Source organism: Balaenoptera ricei, chromosome 7 (genome assembly GCF_028023285.1).
Source record: "Balaenoptera ricei isolate mBalRic1 chromosome 7, mBalRic1.hap2, whole genome shotgun sequence".
Classification (NCBI taxonomy): Eukaryota; Metazoa; Chordata; class Mammalia; order Artiodactyla; family Balaenopteridae; genus Balaenoptera; species Balaenoptera ricei.
This window is the reverse complement of record NC_082645.1, coordinates 115,039,206-115,064,415: the sequence shown is the minus strand read 5'-3', so window position 1 is coordinate 115,064,415 and position 25,210 is coordinate 115,039,206. Positions and strand designations below refer to the sequence as shown.

At 48.8% G+C, this 25,210-nt stretch overlaps 1 protein-coding gene across 2 annotated transcripts in view; it reads right to left on the bottom strand.

Moving 5' to 3' along the window:
- The window catches only part of INPP5D (inositol polyphosphate-5-phosphatase D), a 129,471-nt gene that overhangs the window by 60,424 nt on the left and 43,837 nt on the right, over positions 1 to 25,210 (bottom strand). The window contains exons 3-5 of one of the 2 annotated variants that reach the window (XM_059927497.1): positions 8,209 to 8,359; positions 5,705 to 5,876; positions 2,230 to 2,370 (exon numbers count right to left, since the gene is read on the bottom strand). In XM_059927497.1, the coding sequence (XP_059783480.1) occupies positions 2,230 to 2,370; positions 5,705 to 5,876; positions 8,209 to 8,359 (464 nt within the window). Of the gene's footprint in view, positions 1 to 2,229; positions 2,371 to 5,704; positions 5,877 to 7,703; positions 7,761 to 8,208; positions 8,360 to 25,210 lie in introns of those variants that run through there. The other variant, XM_059927498.1, reaches the window with a different exon arrangement.

The following is a 25,210-nucleotide window of genomic DNA, read 5'->3' as shown; positions in this document are numbered from 1 at the left end:
AAGTATTTGCTGTTCATCTAAAGTTCAGACTTAACTGGCCATCCCGTGTTTATATTTGCTAAATATGACCACCCTATACCCGACTCTTCCCAACCTCCACTCCTAACACTTTCCTTCGCTCCTTATGCTCCAGCCCCACAGACTTTTTGTTCCTCGAGGCTGGCCTCATTCCCGCCTCAGGACCTTTGTACTTGACATCCCGCTGCCAAACAGCTGGATGGCTAGCTCCCTCTTGTCACTGAGGTCCCAGCTCTGTGACTGCCTCAGAGAGGTCTCCTTGACCCCCAAGGGACACTAGCACCCTCCCACCCAACGTCTCTCTAGCACTTTTCCCTATTTTATTTTGTCATGATGTTTACTAAAATTATCTTGTTTAGTTACAGACTTAATCTACCGCTATACTTCCTTGCTAAGACATCAGCTCCAACAAGGTCTAAAGAGCAGGGACTCTGTGCATTGTGTTTATTGCTGCATCCCAGCTCCCAGAATAGAGCTCAGGGCAGGCTCTCCATACATATGTGTTAAGTGAGTGAATGAATGAATGAATGCATTGAACAGCTATTCCAATCAAAGCAGTTTGAAAACTACTAGTTTATAGTTAGTTTCATGGAACAACATCTGCAGGGGTTGCAGGGGGATGGGAAACATAATTTTTTCCTAAGATTTTCTAAAAGTCCATCCCTAACCGCGTCTTCAAGCCTGACTATCACTTTGCCTATGAAGCGAAGACAAACGAATGCTGGGGGTAATTTCGAACATCACGCGGTCTCTCTACTTCTAACTCGAAGTTAACTGCTCAGTAAATAAAGGCCTGTGGAAGACTAGAGAACTAGCTATGTTGAGGAAGCTGCTGTCACCATAAGGATGAGGTGACCCAGATTCTAGGAAAGTCCAGGTAGCAAAGCAGTGTTGGGGAAATGTGCTGAGTGTACTGGGTGAAACTTGCGGAGAAACTTAAAGGTATACCTCCTCTGGACAAGGAAGCAGCAAAGAACAGGATTTCCACTGGAGCAGAAATAAAAGCTTGCTACCAGTCATGATGAAATTGTGTTTCTTGAAAAGAAAGTGCCGTGTGTGTGTGTGTTTCCTAGTGATAAATGATTTATAACAAACAGCATCACATGGAGAAATATCTCTCTGTGGAAATCTATAAAAATGATGGCTCTGGGTCCAATGGGCTGAAACTGCATTAGTTGAAAGCCAATTCACTGAAAGTAAACCTGACTGGCCAATTTGATGAGTGCTCAATTTGTCAAAGAAATTATTTGTTAAACTTACCAGATGTACTGATTGTGCTTTTTAAGAGCCTTTAGAAGGAAAGTTCAATTTGATTGCTGATGATGAAAGATTCTTTTTTGCATAGAAACTAAGCTAAGATAGATATGGCACCAGAGAAACTGACAAAAGAATTTTGAAACTGCTGTATATGTAATAAAACACAAAACACTATATAGGCTGATAAAACCTCACCCACATGAAATGCTATTTTTCCAACCAAAATGTCGACCTTTCATTTGCCATGGGATTGTTCTGGGTCCCTGTGATTTCTTTCAGATGCTTTTAAATGTGATTTTCTATTTTTTCAAGCATTTAAAAAATTATTTTGTCAATTCTTCAGAGAGCGTATCAGCTTTAAGTTTGCCCTTTTAACAATTAAAATGTAATTAAACTTAATTTTAATGGTAATGAAATTAAAGCACATAATGAAATTAAAACACTAAAAGAAACTAGAATTTTTACCAATTGGTCCTTCAGTGAATTCAATAGCAGAACACTGAAGTTTTGGTGAATTGGCTCACTTTAAAAACCTGCCGTCACTGGCAATCTTGAGCCATCATCACCCACGTAGAAAATAGGCTGATTTTAATTTATCTCCTCTTGGTGCCCTTATGTGCTTATCAAATGTGCTGGCTGCAGCAAGAAAGACGAACAGCAGCAAAAGCCTCAGCCTCTGGATCCTTAGCAAGTGTGGAAGGGTTGGCAGTGTACTCCCGCCCACCCCTTCCCATAGCAACTGGCCTCGAATTAACTTTCGTTTAAAAAAAAAAGCCAACAACCACCAAGTTCAAATGCCATGAAAACAAAACCTCCAACAACCAGATTTCTAAGCCCCACCAACAGCCCAATTATCCTGAGCTGGACACCCGGGCTAAGTGCAGGGGTCACCCTAACGAGCTGGTTCTCTCGCCCACTGTCCCCCTTCCTCCCATCCTCACAGGCAGCCATTACCCATAGAGCTCCTTGCAGAGGAGCACGGTCAGTTTCTTCAGATGAGGCAGACTGCAGGAGCCCGACTTCACAAAATCAGAGTCCAGGGTGAGCTGAGTGCTTAAATAATCTTGGATCGCTTTCAGATGCTCTTCTGGAAGCCTGAAGAAAAAAAAAAGGAGAGATAACAACATGCTTCTTCGGTTCCTAAACCATAGACACCAACAGTAACAGGTAGAAGAAGAAGTCTGAATTCTCAGAGTCTCCAGCTGAGACACCGGCCCCAGGAGAACATTCGCACACCTGGACAGGCTCCCTGGGTCTTACTGAAGGGGTGGAGATCAGGTCAGACAAGAGTAAAGGGCGCGCAAGGGAGGCTGCCTCTAAACCCACCCATAAAGGCTTTTCCGGTAGGTGGAAGGAAGTGATACTGGCTGGGGATGGGAAATGTTTATCCTTTGAAAAGGAGACAGAACAGCTTTGAAAATGTACAGAGGACTTGTTTTCCTGCTTCATCAATTCCTAAAGATAGAATCTGAGGGCTGAGGGATGCTCTAGTCCAGAGAGGGCAAATGGCTCCAGCTCACAGGCCAACTCCAAGTTCACAGGCAAGGGACACCTGGAACTCTGTGTCAAGGAGGTTCCCAGTCATCCGAGGCTCCGAGGGGAAGTCTCTGCTGAGTGATGGGGCTGGGGATATGGTATTGGCAGCCTAGGTGCCGGGCCTTTGCACCCCCAGCCCTTGCCCCTGGTCTGGTCCAGTCCCTTTCAATCACGGATGAAGCACATGGGCTGGGGACCTGCCCTCGCCTCGCACAGGATGGCCCAGCAGAGGCAGAGCCCGGGCCGCATCGCGCCAGGGCTGCCCCCGAGGTCTGATCACACCTCTACATTCTATCACCCAGCACCATTTTTTTCTGGATAACTTTTGAGTTTTTGTTCCTATAATAATGAACATTATAATTACAGCAAGTATGTCCTGAGCATAATATACCAGTCACTCTGCTTAGCACATTATGCATTTTTTCCCCTCTAATCCACAAATCAATGTTATGAGGCAGATATTACTATTATTCCTATTTTACAAACAAGGAAACCGAGGCTCAAGGATGTTGATTTACGTGTGTGAAAAAATTCGTACAAGCCTTAAACAGCTTTGCTCCAGCCTTGCGATCAAGTGGAAGCTAGAGGTCACAGGTTTCTTTTTTCTGTAGGATCCTTGAAAGAATGAAAGGCTGTTGCTCTTAAGACTGAAAAGACATAGATTAACCGTTTTGACTTTTTTAGCCTGAGAAGTCAGCAATTATTTACATACCAGTTGTCAGAATATTTAAGTTTAATCTATACTTATTCTGAGTCTTGACACCATAAAAATCCAGTTTCTGCCTCAGTCTGTTTTGCTGAAAAGGACAAAATCTCTCCTACAGCATTAAGATATGTACTTTAACAGTTCTCGTGCCTACTGACTTGTAACTCTGAGACCATCAGTACTTGCTTTAGGAAGCTATATTTGTTAAAATGTTTGTTGTAGAAAAGTGTTGACATAAAGATGTTAAACTCTGTTTATCAGAGAAGGTTGATTTTACTCAGCAGTCTTCTATTAACTATGACCTAACTGATTAGATTTAATTAACTTGCACAAAAGACTGTGCAGGTTGTCTTATAATTAAGAATAATCTAAAGGCAGTCCTCTGTGTACAAAGCTATTTTACAAGCAACATAGATTAACTTGAAAACACAAGGCAGAAGCTTAGTTTTTCATGACCCAGAAGAGAACTGAGGGCAGGCACCATGGTCCCTCCAATGTGCTCCACCCACACACCTCCATCTCCAAGCAGAAGTTTTAGGCAAGTTCCATTGCCGTTTGTTAGCTGAGAAGCCACACCAGAGAAGGCGGGCCTCCCGTGCTCACCAGCCCTCAGCTGCCCCCGCCCCCTCTCAGGAGGCTGCGTGGAGGCTTGGCTGAACACCTGTCCTGCCCCACTGGGCCCTGAGTCCGTAGAGAAGACCTGTCCCTAGAGAGGAGGGACTGACAAGGAGATGTAGCTAACAGACCACGTGGGAGAGTCAGGAGGAGATGGGCAGCAGTGGCACCATTGAACATCCTTGCCTATTTCCTCAAGGACTGCCCTGCATTTAACACCTAAACCTGGAGAGAAATAGAATCTCAAGGAAACTAAACAATGGGCTCTGCCTGAACTATTTTAATAAGCATTTGTTATATAGATACGTATATCAGGATAATCATAACGGATCAACATATTCAAAGCACTGGATATTTAGCTTCTTGATAAATAGCACAAGGAATTCCAGGAGTGTGCAGAGAATACAACCTGGCGGGCCTGGAGAAGAATTAGAGGAAATGTCAAGGTGGAAATATAGAAACACCAGATATTTTAGCAACGGCTGGCTTGTGTGTACCTTCAGGCATTTCCTTTGTATTTGGCTAAATCAGATGGTAGGTGAGCAGCCCTGGCTGTCTCAAATTAATCTTTCAAGTTGGAGATGTTGCATTAGCCCTGCCAATAGAATATTCTTTGGAGGGTCTTTTTCTCATGAAGAAACAAAAAAATGTTTTAAAATTTTTAGCACATGGAGATGGCTGTGTACTAATTAATTCATTCAACACAGATCTAGGGAGTGCCGACTCCGTGCTAGGTGACATGCTGGGTGCTGGGGACACGGTTCCCCTCACGGAGCGTCCTCCCTGTGGAAGCCATCCCCTGGCCTGTGTTAAAGTCAGGGCCTCTGATTTGCAAAATAACCAACGCCCCTCCCAGCCATATCTCCACTTCCCATCATCCAGCCTGGGCCTGCTGAGGGAGGCGAAGGAACTGCAGGAACTCATCCACATGGACCAGTCTGGTACCACATACGGGGCCAGATCCTGAGAGCCCTGGATCAGGGCAGGTGAAACAAAGTGTTAAAAGGATTGCACCTCACTCCTGCCACCACAGAGAAAGGAGTGGCATGCGGTGTAGACCTCACAGCCCACACCACACATGGAACAATTGCTCTGACCCGTTTCCCAGTGACAAGGAAGTTGGCCTCCTTTGCATGGGGCCCAGAGCGGGTCCAGGCGGCAGTGCAGGCAGCTCCTCCACTGGGACCATCTGAGTCAGTGGACCGCGTGGTGGGAGGAGTCTTCGGGGTGGGAAAAGATGCCACGTGAGTTCACGGCAAGCCCCAGCAAGGGAATCACAGCATAGGCCCCTGAAGTCTGGAGCAGGGCCATGCCACCTGCAGCAGAGAACTACCCATCATTCCAGAACCAGCTCCTGCCACGCCGCGGGGCCTGGGGGACATGGAGCACCTGAGCAGGGCCGTCCAGTGCCCGTGCAGCCAGAGCTGCCCCGCGAGCTGGGCTCCCTCAGACCCGCCGTCGGGGGGCTGGCGGGCTCCACAGCCACCTGGCCTAGGGTGGAAGAGGCACCTCCAGGACAGAGCACAGGGTGAGCTACCCGGGTGTGGCGGGGCCTGCCAGGGGGGGACTCACCCACTGGTGTCCATGGTCTGCAGGCGCTGGAACAACGTCTCCGAGAGGCTTGGCCGGCTGACCTCCGTGGCTCGAGGATTCTCGTTGGAAACAGGGACCTCCTTGGCCTCACATGGCCCGGCAGATAAATGGATGTTTCTGGGTGGCAGCTCGGGGGGAGACAGGACCCCTTCTACCCAAGACAAGAGCAGGAGTGCTGTCTGGGCTGCGTGCTCCCTCCCTCGGGATCACCGCCCGCGGAGAGGGGCACGTGGCCCACCCTCTCCGCCCTCTGTGCGGTGATCCTGCCCACCCGCCACGTGGGGTCCAGGCCGCGGCGCCCAGCTACAGACCCGTCTGTGCCCGCACTGTCCCTTCCCGGCCCCGCTCCCTTGCCAGCTGGCTCCTGGGCTAGATGGGGAGCCTGCCAAGGGCAGGGACCTGGTCTTGTTTGTCTCTGCCCCGGGGCCCAACACAGAGTTTGTCCCCTTGAGGAGCTCTGCAAACACCTGCTGGGGTCCGATGGCCACGCCGGCAGGGCTGCTGGCCTCGGACAGCTGCAGCCAGCAGTCCCAGAAGCTCAGCAGGACGGCCGGCTTCGGGGCAGAGCAGGGGCCCTGGACCGGCAGAGGCTGGGCTCCCGTCATGGGAGGAGCTGGACCGGGCAGCAGGCAGGTCTGGCCCCACTGCTCCTCTCTCTCCCACCCTGGCCCCCTTTTCTTTGCCCTTTCTCTCCAGCCTCTGTCCTTCTTTCTCTCTCCCTCCAGACCCCCAGAGACAATGAAAGAAAGTGAGGGGCTCCCTCCACCCAGGGAACTGAGATATGAAACAAATGACTTGGCCTGGGAGATGGGACTCCTGCCCGTTCACCTTGAAAACTTCCATCCTGCCCGTACCACAAATGGGTGAGGGTCCTGAGCCCCTGGGGTCTGCGACCTCCTGTCGGAGCCTTTTTTCACACGGAATGGCTGCCCCACGGCTCTGGACACGGAGCTGCCCGGGGACATTCTCTTTAAAGGATGATGGGTGGGGCTGAGTTCCTTCACTTCCTCACCTGGCTTGGGGTTCCTTCAATGGTCATGGTCCCGTTTTGAGCCCCCTGGGGATGGGCAGCACCTTAAGGAGACCTGAGCCAAATCCGACCCCTTGGACTGGGGGTGGGAGAGGCTTGGGTTCAAGCAGACAATGGGCCTTTTTTGGGAAGGGAAGCCAGCCGTCCTGAGATTGTGCTTCTCTTTCCAGATCTTTTGGGGGGTCTTTTTGTAGTGTTGGGGTCTTTCTTTAGACGGCCATGCCCAGAGGGGCAGAAAAGCTGGCCTGGGGGGTGAGAGGGAAGTGCGGAGGGCATTTCTGCACGATGGCTTCTCGGTGTCGAGGCCGAGCCTGGGCTCCTGGGGACAGCTGGGGGACATGCGGCCCAGGCACAGCGCTGGCGAGTGACCCTGGACTCACACGTGGACATGTCGGCTCAGGCTATTTCACAGCTGAGGGCGCCTCTCACTGGGCCAGGGAGGCGACAAGGGACACGGCTGCCTGGGTCCCCTTCACCTCTGCAGACCTGCGCTCCTTTTGAAACACTCTGCCTGGCCCTCGTCTCCTCCGGGAGCCGGTGACACGGCTCTTCAGAGTTTACCCTGGGAGGAGGCTGCCGACATGCAATCGCTCACCTGTCTCCAGGCAGGTGGGAGGAAGGGTGGCCCACGGAGCAGGTTGCAAGGACGCCCAGCACGTGGCGGGCAGCAGCCAGGGATGGGCGGAGTCAGGCCGGGGACCCCACACCTCTGGTCTAATCTGTCCTTCAGGGGAGACGCCGGGGGTCTCGGTTCCAAGCCCTGGGACTTAGGAAGAGCCCTGACCAGTTGAGAGGTTCAGTTACGTATGTCAGGGCTTTCTTTCAGGACATGAACTTTTGAGGGGAAGAGAAGGGGAGCTCCCCCGCTGCACTGCCTCTCTCTGCCCGACGCTCGCTCTATTAGTCTGTCCCTCCCCTGTCTAAACAGCAGGACTGACTCTCACATACCTTTTAGGGGCTGTACTTTATTTTCTTTTAATGATGATATAAAGGAACATCCTTTCTCATCCTTCCAGCTTGGCGCAACAATCTCCTTCCTCATTCTCTTCACAGCAAAATTCAGCTAATTATTTTGACAATGATTTTAGCTGCATTTATTGAGTGCTTACTATGTACTGGGCGCTGGGATCTACACTGACTCCTTTGACGACACCCTGAGAGGTAGATATTATTTTTAGTGTCTCTTTAAGAGAGGTCTGTGGTTTACAGAGGTTAAGTAATTCACCTACGGTCACACAGCTAAGAATATGGGGTGCAGGAAGTTTGACCCAGCTCTGTCTGACCCCAGAGCCTGTGTTCCTAATTGGTCTTTAACCACCACGTCACCCCCTCTGATAACCGGACCCACCCAATCTACAAGCACTTGAAGTGAGAGAAACACCCCAGAACTTCACTATGGGACTTAGATGGCAGGCAGGGTCCCGGAGGCACCTTCCCCTCCGTCCCTTCCTACCTGTCTCCTCCTCCGGCTCATCGCCTGCGTCCTCCTCCTCCAGCGGCACAGGATACTGCAGGTGGGTTACCAGGCCCATGTTTTCCTTCTTGTAAAACTCGATAAGCTGGTCCAGCTTGGTGAAGAACCTCACGGGGACGCCTTCGGATGCCTGAGGACAAATCCCAAGCAGAAGCACATTGAACAGGCTGGAACATCACCCAACCACAAAGGCCACCTGCAGCAGAGACCAGCGGGGCCGAGGGAGTGACCACGATCCAGAAGAAGCCCTGGGCTCCTGCGCAGGGCCTGCCTGCGACGCCCACACCCTCACAGCCCCTAAGAGCCGCTCTGCAGAAGGCACAGATAGGACAGTTTTAAAGATTTTTTTCTTTCAGTTTTTAAAAAACTTTTATTTTTAAAAGTATTATGTTACCAAGTAATGCATTTTCATTATGGGAAAAAATTTAAATACAGAATTAAAAAAAAAAAAAAAGAAATCACCTGTAGTCCCACAACCCCAAGAGACCTATTTTTAATAGTTTAGAATATTTTTTCTAGACTTCTTGCGTGTATGTGTGTGTGTGTGTTTGGTGGGGGGAGTTATTACCCCACCCCCAAGATCATTTATTTTTAAACATGGGAAAAATCTATTATAGCAATCGTTTTGCTTTTATTTTTATATTTTTCATTTGATATAATTCTGTTTTGTCAAAACTCAGAAAATGGTTGAGGCAGCACAAAAATCTTCCCTGATTTGTATCTCTGTTGTTGATGACAGAAGAGCAGGAGGGTAATTCTACTGGGCTGTTCAAATGCCCTGGGGCCAGGTCTCCTTCTTATCGCCTGGTGGCTCCAGCAGGAAACTCAAGTTGGTCCCTCGGCAGGCAGCCCCGCCCACTGAGGCCCCGCCCCTGCTGAAGCCCCGCCCACATGAAGGCCCCGCCTCTGTGATTCCCCCTGGTGGGCTATATCAGGCAGCAGGGTAGGATGGGAGAACTGCAAGCAGGAGGCTTAGGGTCTCACCAGTGCTGTACCCTACTGCTCCTAACCCAACATGTCCCAACATCCTGTCCATCCTCCCTGCCCAGTCCCCTGACCCGCCCCTCCCTGGTGTTCCATCTCAAGGAATGGCACCACTGTCTCCCCACTGGCCCAGTCAGAGACCCAGAGGACTTCTCCCTCCCCCGGCACAGATGGCAAAACTGGACAGTGTAAGGCCGGGTGTTCCTGATCCAGCCAAGAAGATGCTGAGCGAGGTTGCAGCCCCAGGTGGAGGAGAGTGATGCAGCCGGGCTTTAGGGAAGAGCAGCGAGCCGGGGGCAGCTGGTCAGAAGCAAGAGATCAGGCTGCTGGTGGGTACAGGGATGAGCCCCAAAGAGCCTCCCCCTCTGGGTGGGGCTTCCCAGGCGTTGAAGGGGCAGAGCGCCTATGAGTCACCCCCATTATCATAGTAGCTAACAGGTCAATGACATTCATGTGATCTAAAAATGAGTTGAGGAGGGGCTATCTTTGGAGTTAGAGGTCAGGGGCCCAACTGCTCCTCCGGGGGCTGCCTGCTGCTGGGACCCATCGCCCATGGGAAAGGAGAATAGGGAAATAGGATGCACGTTGGAAAGCCCACCCAGGTCGGTGGGGTCTGGGCTGAGCGAGGCTGGATTGTCTTGACTCGCCCACCTTCAAGTCAGGTGCCTATTGTTCTGGCACGGTTGGCACTGACGTGGGAGGTCATCAGGGCCACAGGTAAGTGGGGTTGGGAGAGCAGACAAGGCAGGATGACCCAGACCGGGACAGATGCAGACATCTGGGAATGGACCAGGACTCAGACTTGTCCCTGAGCCCTGTTCCTGGTGGTAACCCCAAGTAGCGGTGAGGATGCGTTTGCCTTCAGAGATCCTGTCTCTCCGTCACTCACCTTCACTCAGGCTCCACACTTGCCTCTCTGTCTCCCCTTGTCTCTCTCTCTCTCTCCACAAGTATCTGCATGTGGGATGCAATGCACGCACGTATAAATCTGTACGTGAGGGCACGTCTCTGTGTTTGAGTGTGTGGCTTAAGCTATTCAGTAAATTAGTAGAGAGTTTAACAAAAAGCCGGGCCTTCTAAAAAGTAACTTAAATAGGTTGAAAACCCAAAGTGAGCGGAATAACAAAAATAATTTGACACGACACAAGGTCGATGAACTCGATTCAGTTAAAGCAGTCATGACAAGTGTCATCCTGTCAAAGAATTTACAGCTAATGGATGACAAGCCATTAGGCATATGGAAAAAGGATGTGAAAGTATCAAAGAAAGTCAAAGTGAAACGACTCATGTGTGAGTCTGGAAAAGGGTTCTCAGCTGGAGGAGGTCTGGGGAATGTGCGTTTGAGAGAGCACATGAGCTATGGCAATTTAGATGCACCAATGCAGAGACACGTATTATTTTATGTACTGCTAAAAGCTAAAGCATAAACCAAGATACACTATCAAGCTGTGGGTACAACTGATTTTGGAGATGTTAATATGACAAAATAAACACCTTAGAATTGATGAAATACGCCGGGTACTAAGCGTGCAGAAGAACAGAACACTCTAAAATTCATCTGAACCCTATGGATCCAGTGAGGGAGGAGGTGGGCGGGTGCTGAGCGCTGAGACAGAGCTGCTGGGACACTGCGTGTGCTTGGACTGGTCACAGAGGCCAGGGAACCAGGGCCTGGTGAACCACCACTGCTGGCTGCCCAGGTGGCCCAGGTTCCCAGGAAGGTGGAGAATGAGGGTTGAGTCCAATCGCAGCCCCGCTCATGGGGGTGAGGAGTGCAATCTGGACAGGTGGGTCGCAGGCTCTGTATGCCTAGGAAGGAGGAGCCCAGCCACGGCCTTCTCACTCCTGAGCTGGGCCGAGAAAGGCCCTCTGTCAGGCAGGATGGCCAAGTCAAAGCCAGGAGTGGGAGTCGGGGTTTCCAAGTGGACAGTGCCTTGACCGTGGGCCAGCAGGAGCACTGGGGCCCCGTGGGGATGGGTGCCTGGTCACATCTGATTCTGCCTGCCCATGCAGCCCATAGTCAGGGGCCAGATCTGCTTACTGTCGCGTCCCCAGATGGTGCCAAAGGGCCTGGTCGTCGTGGGATGCTCGGCAGTTAGTGCTTGGATGGATTTGCGGGATTAGGGTCAGGATGAGTCAGGGGGAGAGATGGTCAGAGAGGACCCTATGTGGGCCTGGGGCGGGGGATACGGAGAAATGGCTGGGGGGAGGGTAGGTAGCAGGAGAGCACCCCCTTCCTTCACCCTCAATCTGATCTGCCAAAGGTGATGCCTTTCCAACACCTTAAAATGTAAAATGTCTGACTACAAGGTCGTCGTGTGTATCAGTCAGGTCCAGGCAGGAAGCAGATGCCACATTCACCTGGGGGGATTTCAGAAGGACTTAGCGGGCAGGGTGTAGGAATACACCTGCAAAGTGGGGGAGCAGTTTCCCTCCTGATCCAAGCATGCGGGGGGCAGATGCAGGACCCAGAGAGGGCTGCCAGGCCGGAGCTGAGGCCTTCCGCGAAGCCAGCCCCATAGGGACGGAGCAGGGATGGGAGGTCCCCCACCTTCCCATCACGCAGCCGTGCCTCCCATCCTCCAAACACCACCGGAAGCCAGGGGATTTGGAGGGGGTCTGGGCTCGAACGTGGGACACACAGCACAGAAGCAGCCCACGGAGCCCACGGTGACAAGACGCCCAGGGAAGCGGTGGGAAAGTAAGGCTCGCGTGTCCTGCAGGCAAGGGCAGCCCTCACACCAGGAGGGGGACCGGCCACGCTTCTGGGGCAGGGGGCTGCCCTGGATCCTTAACGGCCACCAGATTTCAATTCCTCATTCCACAGCAGCTGCCTTCCTGAAGAGATTCACCAAGTCATTCCGAAACAGAGAAGGAAACCCTGAAGCCCACGCTAGCCGTTCGCTGCGGACAGCGGCCCTCACAGTTACCGATGCTCCCCAGGGTGGCGCCCCGGGGGAGTAATGGGATTTCTGCTCTGCGGCAACTCTCCCACCACCAGGAACAAATTTCTTCTCTCTGTGGCAGATCCCCAGCGCACAGAGCAGAAGCTTGATCTGAAAAACACAGAGCAGCAATTCCTGCGTAAAGTCGGCTCTGAATTTACGACGTGCGGGGCAAAGAGCAGACGTCCCTCGTGGTTTGTGGGATTGACTGAATGGACGCAAATTTATGTTCATCACCAAAAGCGATGCAGGAAAAAAAAAGTGGTTAGTTCAGATCGTGAAACAAGATACCTAACTCTTCTCTTGCCTCCTCTTTCCAGGTCTATGGAAATTTCCAGGTGATTTCCAGCAAGATCATTTCAGGGAGTCCCTGCAGACAGCGCCTTGCCAAGCCCAGCCGTGCCTGCCTCCCCACAAGCTTATAAGTTTTCGAAGGAAAGGGGCCCTGCTAGGTTCAGCCTCATGCAGTCCCCCAGGTGCCTTGCACGGCTAATGACAGGCCCTACCCCTGTTTTGAGACATGTGTGCAGTGCCTAAAACGGACTTCACAGTTGAAAAGCTGTAGCTTCCCACACTGCGATGTGGGTTGCTGAGCCAGACTCTGCAGGGAGAGACCCCTTCACTCTACGGCTTGGCACCTGTGCTCATCCAGATACAGTACTCCTGGGAAAGTGCGGAGCAAGGGGACAGGGCTGCCCCCCGCCCCCCAAGGCCCCAGACCACTAGGGTCTTTAAAACAAAGGACAGCTGATGTCCAGACCGTTGGAAGCTCAGGGCTGCGGCCTCTGAGAAATGTGGTGTTTCCAGAACTAGTTCTTGGGCTCTGACTTTCAGACACCCTCCAGGGGAAGGCGGAGCAAGGCAGGGAGGCTGGAGCACCCTACAGGCCGAACTTTCCCAGAGGGTAATTTTAACTTCAGTGCTGTCTGCTGTCACTAAATGGGGAACTGAAAGAAGGCGAGGGCCCCCAGGAGGAAGCCAGCAAGGGGGCGCCGGGAAGACACTGCTGCCCGGCACCTTCTCCTCGGGCTCTGCCAGGCTTCGTTTTAAAATGAAAAGTATATACAAGCATTGTGGAAATTTTACAAATAATGGGAAAGTGTGCAGAAGTGGTGGTGGGGCAGTGGGCTTATTATCCCAACTATAGCAAAGCGTTTCTTTCAAGTCGGTGGGAAAGTCACTAGAAAGATCTTAAGCAGGGAGACAATACCATTTGTCTGCTGTGACGAGAATGGCGGGGTGGGAGGCGCTGGTGTCGTTACTGTTTCTATTTTCCCAGTGGGGAGATCCTGGGCCTGCGGAGGCTGGAAGGGTGTCGGAGGCCTCAGAGGCAGTGGCGGGTGTAGAGCTGGATTCAGCCCAAGCCCCGGAGTCCCCCAGACCTGGGGCTCCCACACGTCCAGAGGCAGCTGCACTGATGGAGCAGAGCGAGGGGTAGTGTGGAATTTGGCTGTCCAGGCGCAATCCCCGCCCCCAGCAGCATTTCCTCCACTCAGACATCAGCTCAGCAGGGGCTGGACTCCCCACCCAGGCCTGCCCACCTCTCACTGTCTGGAAGCCACCTCCTCCCGCCCTGCCTCTGCCCTCCCGCACCTCTGCCAGCCCCTGAAATGCTTTCCTTGGTCTTTCTTCTGCCCTCAGGACTGGTCTGAATCTTTAACCACCTCGTCTCCCCCAAACCTCTTTCTAAGAGTCACAGACTCCAACTTGGGTGAAGGAGGGAGAGGCAGAGAGACCAGATCGTGGGTCTCTTGGTTCTGTTGGGACCTGCAGAGTTTGGATTTTGTTCTAAGAGTGATTTAAGTGGAAGATGGGGACCCCGGCAACCCCACTCTGGTGCTTGAACCGGGGAGGTGCAGTGGAGGGGGAGGGGCTGGTAAGGGCGTGGGGCTCGCCAGGGAGCGTGACTCCAGATCCCCGACTTTGGGAACTTGGCTGATGTCGCTGCCATTTGATGAGATGGGAAAGGGGGGTGCGCAGGCGGGTTGGGGAAGAGCCCTGGAGAAAAGCTTCAGATCCAGAAATCCCTCTTCAGCCATCTGACCTGGAATGGACCCCAGGATGTGTCTCCTTAAAATCCAATCAGCTCTTCCTTTTTCCCTTCCCTTCTTCTTTTTTCTTTAAGACATGTATCATTTTGCTTTCTTTCCTTGCTCTTCCTTTGAAGTGGCCAGAGCCAGTGGGGCTTTGGGGCTGGGGCCAAGGAAGTGGTCAGGGGGCAGAGGAAGTAGCTGGGGCAGGGAAGTGATCGGAGCCTTAGAAGCCGGCCTGGCCGGGGGCCCAGGGGCAGCAGAGCAGAAGACTGGCTACGCACAGGGAAACGAGCAAATGAAATATATGGAGAAACGGGGGCGGGTCTCTCACTGCCAGAGGAGGGAGTTAGGTTAGAATGAACTCTGTAGTGTTCAGCTGGAAGGGGAAGATTCATTGTGAACTCAGGGTTTTTTACTATATACAGGTAAATACTGATGCAGGTGTGAGTGCGTGTGTGTGTCCACACACATTTCCCAGCTCTGTCTTCTGAGAGGATCCAGAAGCAACAACACCCCGGTGGCAATGAACCCACCTAAATACCACTCTCCAACAAAAAGAACCAGACTCCTTGGAGAGAGGGCCGGGCTAAATCTAGGGCTGGGGCAGGAAAGGTGTATGTGGGCCTGGAACATCTGTTGCCCCAGAAAGTAAGGAAATGTTCACAAAATGATGAAGATTTGTCAAAAGGGTACAGGAGTCAGGAGACAACTGAAAGGACAGTTGAAAGGACCATCTGGCCCAATTTGAGCATCAAAATGAATAATAAAAATAATTGTAATTCATTGAATAAAATAGGAATTCATGAGTCTATACTCATGTAAATAAATGAGAAGGGAAAGCTCTTTCTCACAGTAGAATGCTGATTAGTAACTGTCACAGGAATGATGGAAATAGTCACCGTTTGGCAACCTTCACAGTAATAGCCGATTCAGGAAAGAATCAACAGATGCCAAAGATGCTAAAACTAGTGGGGGAGCATCTGAGGAGGAGCAGACTCTCTAGATTGCCTCGAAGTGTCTTCCCACAAAAGAGTTAATCATTTTAAAGGGGAAAATAGTAACTTTACAATGAGAAAACCTGGCAGACCAGGTTTTATACACCTCACTTACACCAATGGACAGATCATCCAGACAGAAAATTAACAAGGAAACACAAGCTTTACATGATACAATAGACTAGATAGATTTAATTGATATTTATAGGACAGTCCATCCAAAAACACCAGATTACACTTTCTTCTCAAGTGCACACAGAACATTCTCCAGGATAGATCACATCTTGGGTCACAAATCAAGCCTTGGTAGCTTTAAGAAGATTGAAATCGTATCAAGCATCTTTTCTGACCACAACGCTATGAGATTAGAAATCAATTACAGGGAAAAAAATGTAAAAAACACAAACACAAGGAGGCTAAACAATATGTTACTAAATAAGCAAGAGATCACTGAAGAAATCAAAGAGGAAATAAAAAAATACCTAGAAACAAATGACAACAAAAACACGATGGTCCATAACCTATGGGATGCAGAAAAAGCCGTTCTAAGAGGGAAGTTTATAGCAATACAAGCCTACCTCAAGAAACAAGAAAAGTCTCAAATAAACAATCTAACCTTACACCTAAAGGAACCGGAGAAAGAAGAACAAACAAAATCCAAAGTTAGTAGAAGGAAAGAAATCATAAAGATCAGAGCAGAAATAAAGGAAATAGAAACAAAGAAAACAATAGCAAAGATCAATAAAACTAGAAGCTGGTTCTTTGAGAAGATAAATGAAATTGATAAACCTTTAGTAAGATTCATCAAGAAATGACAAGGAGAAGACTCAAATTAACAGAATTAGAAATGAAAAAGGAGAAGTTACAACAGACACTGCAGAAATACAAAGCATCCTAAGAGACTACTACAAGCAACTCTATGCCAATAAAATGGACAACATGGAAGAAATGGACAAATTCTTAGAAAGGTATAACCTTCCAAGACTGAACCAGGAAGAAATAGAAAATATGAACAGAGAAATCACAAGTAAAGAAAATGAAACGGTAATTAAAAATCTTCCAACAAAGAAAAGGACCGGATGGCTTCACAGGTGAATTTTATCAAACATTTAGAGAAGAGCTAACACCCATCCTTCTCAAACTCTTCCAAAAAATTGCAGAGGAAGGAATACTCCCAAACTCATTCTACGAGGCCACCATTCCACCAGGAAAAGATACTACAAAAAAAGAAAATTACAGACCAATATCACTGATGAATATAGATGCAAAAGTCCTCAACAAAATACTAGCAGACAGAATTCAACAACACATTAAAAGGGTCATACAGCATGATCAAGTGGGATTTATCCCAGGATTGCAAGGATTCTTCAATATACGCAAATCAATCAATGTGATACACCATATTAACAAATTGAAGGATAAAAACCATACGATCATCTCAATAGATGCAGGAAAAGCTTTTGACAAACTTCAACACCCATTTATAATAAGAACTCTCCAGAAAGTGGGTATAGAGGGGAACTGCCTCAACGTAATAAAGACCTTATATGACAAACCCACAGCCAACATCATTCTCAATGGTGAAAAACTGAAACCATTTCCTCTAAGATCAAGAACAATACAAGGATGTCCACTCTCACCACAATTATTCACCATAGGTTTGGAAGTCATAGCCACATGAGGCAATCAGAGAAGAAAAAGAAATAAGAGGAATACAAATCGGAAAAGAAGTAAAAGTGTCACTGTTTGCAGATGACATGATACTATACATAGAGAATCCTAAAGATGCCACCAAAAAGCTACTAGAGCTAATCAATGAATCTGGTAAAGTTGCAGGATACAAAATTAACACACAGAAATTTCTTGCATTCCTATACACTAACAATGAAAGATCAGAAAGAGAAAGTAAGGAAACAATCCCATTCACCACTGCAACAAAAAGAATAAAATACCTAGGAATAAACCTACCTAAGGAGGTAAAAGACCTGTACTCAGAAAACTATAAGACACTGATGAAAGAAATCAGAGATGACACAAACAGATGGAGAGATATACCATATTTTTGGATTGGAATAATCAATATTGTGAAAATGACTAACTACCCAAAGCAATCTACAGATTCAATGCAATCCCTATCAAATTACCAATGGCATTTTTTACAGAACTAGAAAAAAAATCTTAAAATTTGTAAAGAGACACAAAAGACCCTGAAGAGCCAAAGTAGTCTTGAGGGAAAAAAATGGAGCTGGAAGAATCAGACTTCCTGACTTCAGACTATACTACAAAGCTACAGTAATCAAGACAATATGGTACTGGCACAAAAACAGAAATATAGATCAATGGAACAGGATAGAAAGGCCACATATAAACCCACACACCTATGGTCAACTAATCTATGACAAAGGAGGCAAGGATATACAATGGAGAAAAGACAGTCTCTTCAATAAGTGGTGCTGGGAAAACTGGACAGCTACATGTAAAAGAAAGAAATTAGAACAGTCCCTAACACCACACAGAGAAATAAACTCAAAATGGATTTGAGACCTAAATTAAGACCGGACACTATAAAACTCTTAGAGGAAAACATAGGAAGAACACTCTTTGACATAAATCACAACAAGATCTTTTTTGATACACCTCCTAGAGTAATGGAAATAAAAACAAAAATAAACAAATGGGACTTAATGAAACTTCAAAGCTTTTGCACAGCAAAGGAAACCATAAACGAGATGAAAAGACAACCCTCAGAATGGGAGAAAATACTTGCAAACGAATCAACAGACAAAGGATTAATCTCCAAAATATATAAACAGCTCATGCAGCTCAATATTAAAAAAACAAACAACCCAATCCAAAAATGGACAGAAGACCTAAATAGACATTTCTCCAAAGAAGACATACAAATGGTCAAGAAGCACATGAAAGGCTGCTCAACATCACTAATTATTAGAGAAATGCAAATCAAAACTACAATGAGGTATCACCTAACACTGGTTAGAATGGGCATCATCAGAAAATCTACAAACAACGAATGCTGGAGAGGGTGTGGAGAAAGGGAACCCTCTTGCACTGTTGGTGGGAATGTAAATTGATACAGCCACTATGGAGAACAGTATGGAGGTTCCTTAAAAAACTAAAAATAGAATTACCATATGACCCAGCAATCCCACTACTGGGCATATACCCAGAGAAACCATAATTCAAAAAGACACATGCAACCCAATATACATTGCAGCACTATTTACAATAGCAAGGTCATGGAAGCAACCTAACTGTCCATCGACAAACGAATGGATAAAGAAGATGTGGTACAAATATACAATGGAATATTACTCAGCCATAAAAAGGAACAAAATTGGGTCATTTGTAGAGATGTGGATGGACCTAGAGACTGTCATACAGAGTGAAGTAAGTCAGAAAGAGAAAAACAAATATTTTATATTAACGCATATATGTGGAATCTAGAAAAATGGTACAGATGAACTGGTTTTCAGGGCAGAAACAGAGACACAGATGTAGAGAAAAAATGTATGGACACCAATGGGGGAAAGCAGTGGGCACGGGTGGTGGTGTGATGAACTAGGAGATTGGGATTGACATATATACACTAATATGTATAAAATAGATAACTAATAAGAACCTGCTGTATAAAAAAATAAAATAAAATTCAAAAAACCAAAATAAAAACCACACACACACACCCAAAGAGGGAAGGGTTTAAAAGTCATCTTGTCCAATCCCTATCAAAATATCCAGGAGATTTTTCACAGAACTAGAACAAATAATCCTAAAATTTATATGGAACTGCAAAAGAGCACAAGTTGCCAAAGCAGTCCTGAGGAAAAAGAACAAAGCTGGAGGTATAGCCCTCCCCGACTTCAGACTATACTACAAAGCTGCAGTGATCAAAGCAGTGTGGTATTGGCACAAAAACAGACACACAGATCAATGGAACAGAATAGAGAACCCAGAAATAAACCCATGTACCTATGATCAATTAACCTATGACAAAAGAGGCAAGAATATACAATGGAGAAAAGACAGTCTCTTTCAACAAATGGTGTTGGGAAAACTGGACAGACACATAAAATAATGAGATTAGAACAATCCCTCATACCATATACAAAAATAAACTCAAAATGGTTTAAAGACCCTAATGTAAGACATGAAACCATAAACCTCCTAGAAGAGAACATAGGTGGAACACTCTTTGACATAAATTGTAGCAATATTTTCTTGGATCAGTCTCCTAAGGAAAAAGAAATACAAGCAAAGATAAACAAATGGGACCTAATTAAACTTAAAAGCTTTTGAACAACAAAGAAATCCATCAACAAAACGAAAAGACAACCTACAGAAGGGGAGAAAATATTTGCAAATGGTGTGACCGACAAGGGGTTAATATTTGGTGTACAAATAGCACATACAACTCAATAAAAAAAAATCCAATAAAAAAATGGGCAGATTGCAAAAGACATTTTTCCAAAGAAGACACACAGATGGCTGACACATGAAAAGATGCTCAACATTGTTAATTATTAGAGAAATGTAAATCAAAATCACAATGAAGTATCACCTTACACCTCTCAGAATGGCTATCCTCAAAAACTCTACAAATAACAAATGTTGGTGAGGATGTGAAGAAAAAGGAATTCTTGTACACTGTTGGTGGAAATGTAAATTGGTGTAGCCACAATGGAAAACCGTATGGAGGTTCCTTAAAAAACTAAAAATAGAACTACAGTATGATCCAGCAATTCCACTCCTGGGTATATATCTGGAAAAAACGGAAATACTAATTCAAAAAGATACATGCACCCCAATGTTCACAGCAGCACTATTTACAATAGCCAAGATGTGAAAGCAACCTAAGTGCCCATCAACAGACGACTGGATTAGTAAGATGTGGTATACATATACAATGGAATATTAGCCATAAAAAAGAATGAAATAATGCCATTCGCAGCAATGTGGTTAGACCTAGAGAATATTATGCTTAGTGAAATAAGTCAGACAGAGAAAGACAAATACTATATGCTATCACTTATATGTGGAATCTAAAAAACAATACAAATGAATGTATATACAAAACAGAAAAGACTCGCAGATATAGAAAACATACTTGTTACTAAACTGGAGAGGGAAGAGGAGAGGGACAGATTAGGGGTATGGGTATGGGTATGGGATATGAACTACTGTTTATAAAACAGATAAGCAACAAGGATATACTTACTATATAGCACAGAGAATTATACCCTATAATGGAATATAATGTGCAAAAACACTGAATCACTATGCTGTACACCTGAAATTAACACAGTATTGTAAATCAACTATACTTCAATTTTTAAAAAAATGCATCTTGTCTAAAAGTGTCTGATTTTTTTTTTTTAATTGCACAAAAGCTTTTCTGGTCTATATACATCTGGAAGCCTCTGTACAAAAACTACATCTTGGAAACATCTTTGATGCTCAATTAACCATAATAGTACTGATGTATGAAAAATAAAAAGACAATCACAGAGTCACTCTGCACGAGTGGACGGAGGTGAGGCAGTGGCCACAGCCCTACAAGCCACGTGGCAGGTGTGCTCTCGGGACTGACCAGTGGGGAGGGGTAGCACTTGCTTCAGTTACATACACTTTTTGGGCTGGGGCTGAAATCCAGGTGCACCAGGCAATTGGTCGTGGGGGAGTGGAGTTGGACTCCTGCAAAGGTCCCATCCATTGATGAGCAGGGCAGGTTTTGTTGTGTGACCAGGAGAAGGGGGGGAGCCTGGAAGGGCAGGCGGCTGGGGTAGATGTTGACATAGCTTCTTTCTCTCCCAGGACCCGTGGGCTTGGCTTAGCTTCTGGGAAGAACGAGAGAGAGATGGGGACTGAAGCATGGACTTTGGAGGAGCAGAACGTCGCAGGCTGGGAGACGGGCTTTGGCACCTGGCAGAGCCCCAGGCAGGGACAGGGACCCTGGTGTTCTCGTGGTGCACAGGGCAGCGCACAGCTGCTTCAAGTGTCTAGCCTGCCACAGCCCTGCACAAGCAGGAGAGGGGAAGGATGTCCTGTGCAGTGCCGCAGCTGGCCAGCCAGCAGAGGGCACGCTGAGGGGTCTTTCAGGATGTCTCAGAGCCACTCATGGGACCTTTTGAAGGGGCTACCTCCTGGTAGTCAAGCTGCAGGGAGCCGGAGCTGCCACATCTCGTAAAAGGCCTGGTGTTGTAGGTTCCTGGGAGCTCACAGGCTGTGAGCTGTGAGAGGGGTACCTGGAGGGCGGAGATGGTGGTTGGGGAAGGTGAGCTCTCTGGGTCCAGGTCCGGGGGATTGAGCCCTCCTTTCCTTGGTCTTGCTTTGAAACTGTGGACAATCCTGGGTATCAGTCACTCAGGACAAAAGATAGGTCATGGTGGCAAGGACACAGTTCCCTGCTGTATGTCCTGTGTCAGGGGCAGGGGAGGGGGCTCTCTGAGGGGTCTCCTGGAACCTCCCTGGCCCTTCCCAGGTGAGGGTCTCACTCCCCACAAGGAAGAAACTGGAACTGGGCGAGGCGTGTTAGGTATGTTATCTAATTTACAGTCTCTCGGGACTTCCATGGTGGTCCAGTGGTTAAGAATCCGCCTTCCAATGCAGGGGACGCGGGTTCGATCCCTGGTCGGGGAACTAAGCTCCCGCGTGCCGCGGGGCAACTAAGTCCACGGACTCTAGAGCCTGCACACCACAACTAGAGAGAAGCCTGCGCGCCACAACGAAAGATCCCACATGCCTCAATGAAGATCCCGCGTGCTGCAACTAAGACCCGACACAGCCAAATAAGTAAATACATATTAAAAAATAATAATTTACAGTCTCTTGAATATCACAGGTGGGTGCCACTGCTCCATCCTATAGATGAGAAAACTGAGTCTCGGGAAGGTTAGGCAACTTGCCTGGTGGTCAGAGACACTGTCAGAAGAACAGTACCCAGGGAGGACGTTTCAAGATGAGGAAGGGGATGGGAGGTGGTGGGTGGCACGAACAGCTAGACGGGAGTGCGGGGACCAGACACAGGGCGCCGCCAACTCGGGGTGCAATCAGGTGGCCGGAGATCCTCCGGCAGGCTCCAGCCTCTAGCGGCTCAGTGGGCGGCTTGGGTGGTGTGAAAGCCGGCGTGTGGGAGAAGCTCTTATCCTGGGTGGCAGCAGGCACCCTCCGTGAGGTGATGGGTGGTGGCGGGAGTGGGGAGGCTGGCATTTGCTATCTGTGGGCACAGTCCTGTATCCACTGCCCACCCACAATAGGGTCCTAAAGCCACTTGTCTGGGGCTTTGAAGAGGGTAAAAGCCAACACCAGGCTTGTGCTGAGTCTCCTCCGTGCAGAAGGGAGGAATGTGACATCTCTGGGAAGAGGCATGAAGCTTAAAGGAAGAAAAGGAGAAACTGAGTGCCGGGCCGGCGCAGCCCCCGCCTTCCCCTCCCCCCTCCAGCGGTAGCCAACGGGACATCTCTGCTCCCAGCTTGCACCGGGCAGCCCTGGCCCCTTTCTGCCCAGGTCTGGAGGGCCTGGCACTGATGGGGATGGGCTCTGTCTCGCGCCCAGCCAGCAGGCTGGGGTCTCCCATCCACCTTGTTCCAATCAGCCCCCACTTCCTGAGGCTTGGTTCTTCAGCTTTGCTCTTGCCTTGTTTTGGGCAGACTTCCCAGAACGGCTTGGCATGGGCTCCGCTCGCCCGCCAGTCTCCACACTCATTTCTAAATCCACGTCCCTCCCTGAGTTTCAGAGCTGACGCCCCCATTTCTCAACCCATGCCCCCTCCTTGGGCTCGTAACCACTCACTGCCCCACTTCTCAGTCCCTGCTTCCTGTAGCCACTCCTCCCCAGGTTGCCCCCAGCCCTGCCATCCACCCAACAGAGCCAGTGGCCCGGCAAGCCCGCCCGCGGCACTCTCCCACGGGGGTACCCCGGGCGCTGGGTCAACTCCTAGACTCAGGGGTCCTGTAGGCTTGCTCGTTTCTTTCGCCTGTGAGCTGGGATCCCCACAGGGATGTTGAGATCATAAGGCCCCGAATCTCTGCCTTTCACTCTCTGATATCTGTGTAGTGGCAGTGAGTCCTGCACTCTCCCGGCAGCCTTGAGCAGCTGTAAAATGCTTTGAACCTCTCACATCAAAGGAGCTGCAGGCTGGAGGACTAGGACGCCTACATCTCTGGCTTGTATTGAAATGACAGCTCTGAGATGCATCATCTGAGGTTGGTGTCACCGCAGTCAGAGCAAGGGGGCAGAGGATGACAGTGCTGTCTGCCAGCACGTGGTCTGCGCATTTGAACAGTGGAACCCTCATCTGGGGACCTCAGGCCCACAATGAAGACCCCGGAAGAGGATGGGTCCTTTGTCAGTAGAATCACAGCTGACAGCTTAGAGACCGCATCACACCCAGCATCAGAGAGAGGTTGTCAGCTAACTATGGAAAAGGTTTCTACGCTTTCTCCAAGAGCTCACAGGAACAGATGCCTGGATGATGAGGAAGAAGGGCTGTGGCAGAGTAGCCCTGCCCTACTGTAGAATTTTGCAGCCATATCCACCATCATGGTACCTAGAGTGCCATCCCTGCTTTAGAGTATGGAGAACTCACATCTTTGTCCCACCAATGTTGGGCTTGGCCATGCTGCTTGCTTTGACCAAAGCAATGTGGGCCAAAGTGCCAGTTCCCAGCTCAGGGCTTTAATGGGCATTGTGGGTTTCTGCTTGCCCCTCCTGAGCCCCTGTGATCTGATGGGAAGAGGTGCCCCAGGGAGCCTCCAGCCCTCTAGCATGGGCCAAGAATAAAGACGTGAGGAACAGACCCAGATCTGACTGGAAACCTGGAGTCCAGCCTGGTCCAGCTGAGTCCAGGAGAGCCCAGCCTAGTTCAGCCAACAGCCCCAGGAGAGGAAAATTAAATGTTTGTTGCTGTAAACTATTGAGATTTTGGAGTACTTTTTACACAGCAAATGCTGACAAATACAAGTCTGAAGGGAAGAATGAACTTTTCCTGAGATTCTACCTCTTATTGAAACTTCATGACATAATTTCTTCATTTACTCATGAAAAAGCTGAAGCTCCAAGAGGTTAGGTAACTTGTTCAACGTCGCACAACTTGTTTGATCACCAGGACCTGCCGCAAGGACACGTCTTCAAGTTCCACGCCCTCATTTTCGCCACATCTGCTCTCCAGCTGCCAGAGGCCACTGCCCTGCAGTCTCATCCTCTGTGTAGACCTCCAGGCCCCTCAGGGCCCCATCATCTTTCTGACAAGCCTGAACCCCACCCTGGCACCAGAGATCCTGTCCCCATGGCTCCCTCCACTCCCTGTACATCTGCAGGCCCTGCCCACTGAAGCCACTGTCCAGGATCAGCTCCCCAGCCCACCCTCTGCACTTGGGCAGGGCTGAAGCAGACCAGAGTTGGTGGCTCGTCAAGCCAGCAGGCAGCCCCCTGACATGTACTAACCTCTTACCATGAACCCCACTCAGGGCTCAGCCACGGGCATTCAGCAGGGACCAACACAGACCCAGGCCTTGCCCATAGTCTAGCAGAGAAGCAAGATGTGATACAATAAACAAGTAAATAATGACAAGGTACAGAGGCTGAGAGAAGTCAGTGCCTTGGGAGGGTATTACAAGGGGACTCAGCCTAGTGGGTCAGGGAATTATTCGTTAAAAAGACAACACTTAAGCTGAGATGCAAAGGATGGAGAGCGGTTGCCCAGGCCAAGAGAGGGGGAAGCATCATGGCAGGCAGAGGTACTGAGCAGCACGTGTGCACAGTACTGGTGTTAATATAAATGTGTGGTTTCTAATCACAGGTCCTTACATGGAATGTGGCTGGTGTCTTACCCAGTTCCCAGATCCCTTTACTGTCTACGCCCCCAGCGCCCTCTCTTCCGGGGGGCTCTGTGCTTTGCTGCTAACGGCTTGAACCTGCAACCTCAGGTGATTCCCCCTGTGCACTGGAGGCACCTCGTTTCATAAGGAGGTCCGGGAGAAACCAGAGTGTTCGGACTCCCCATGCCCAA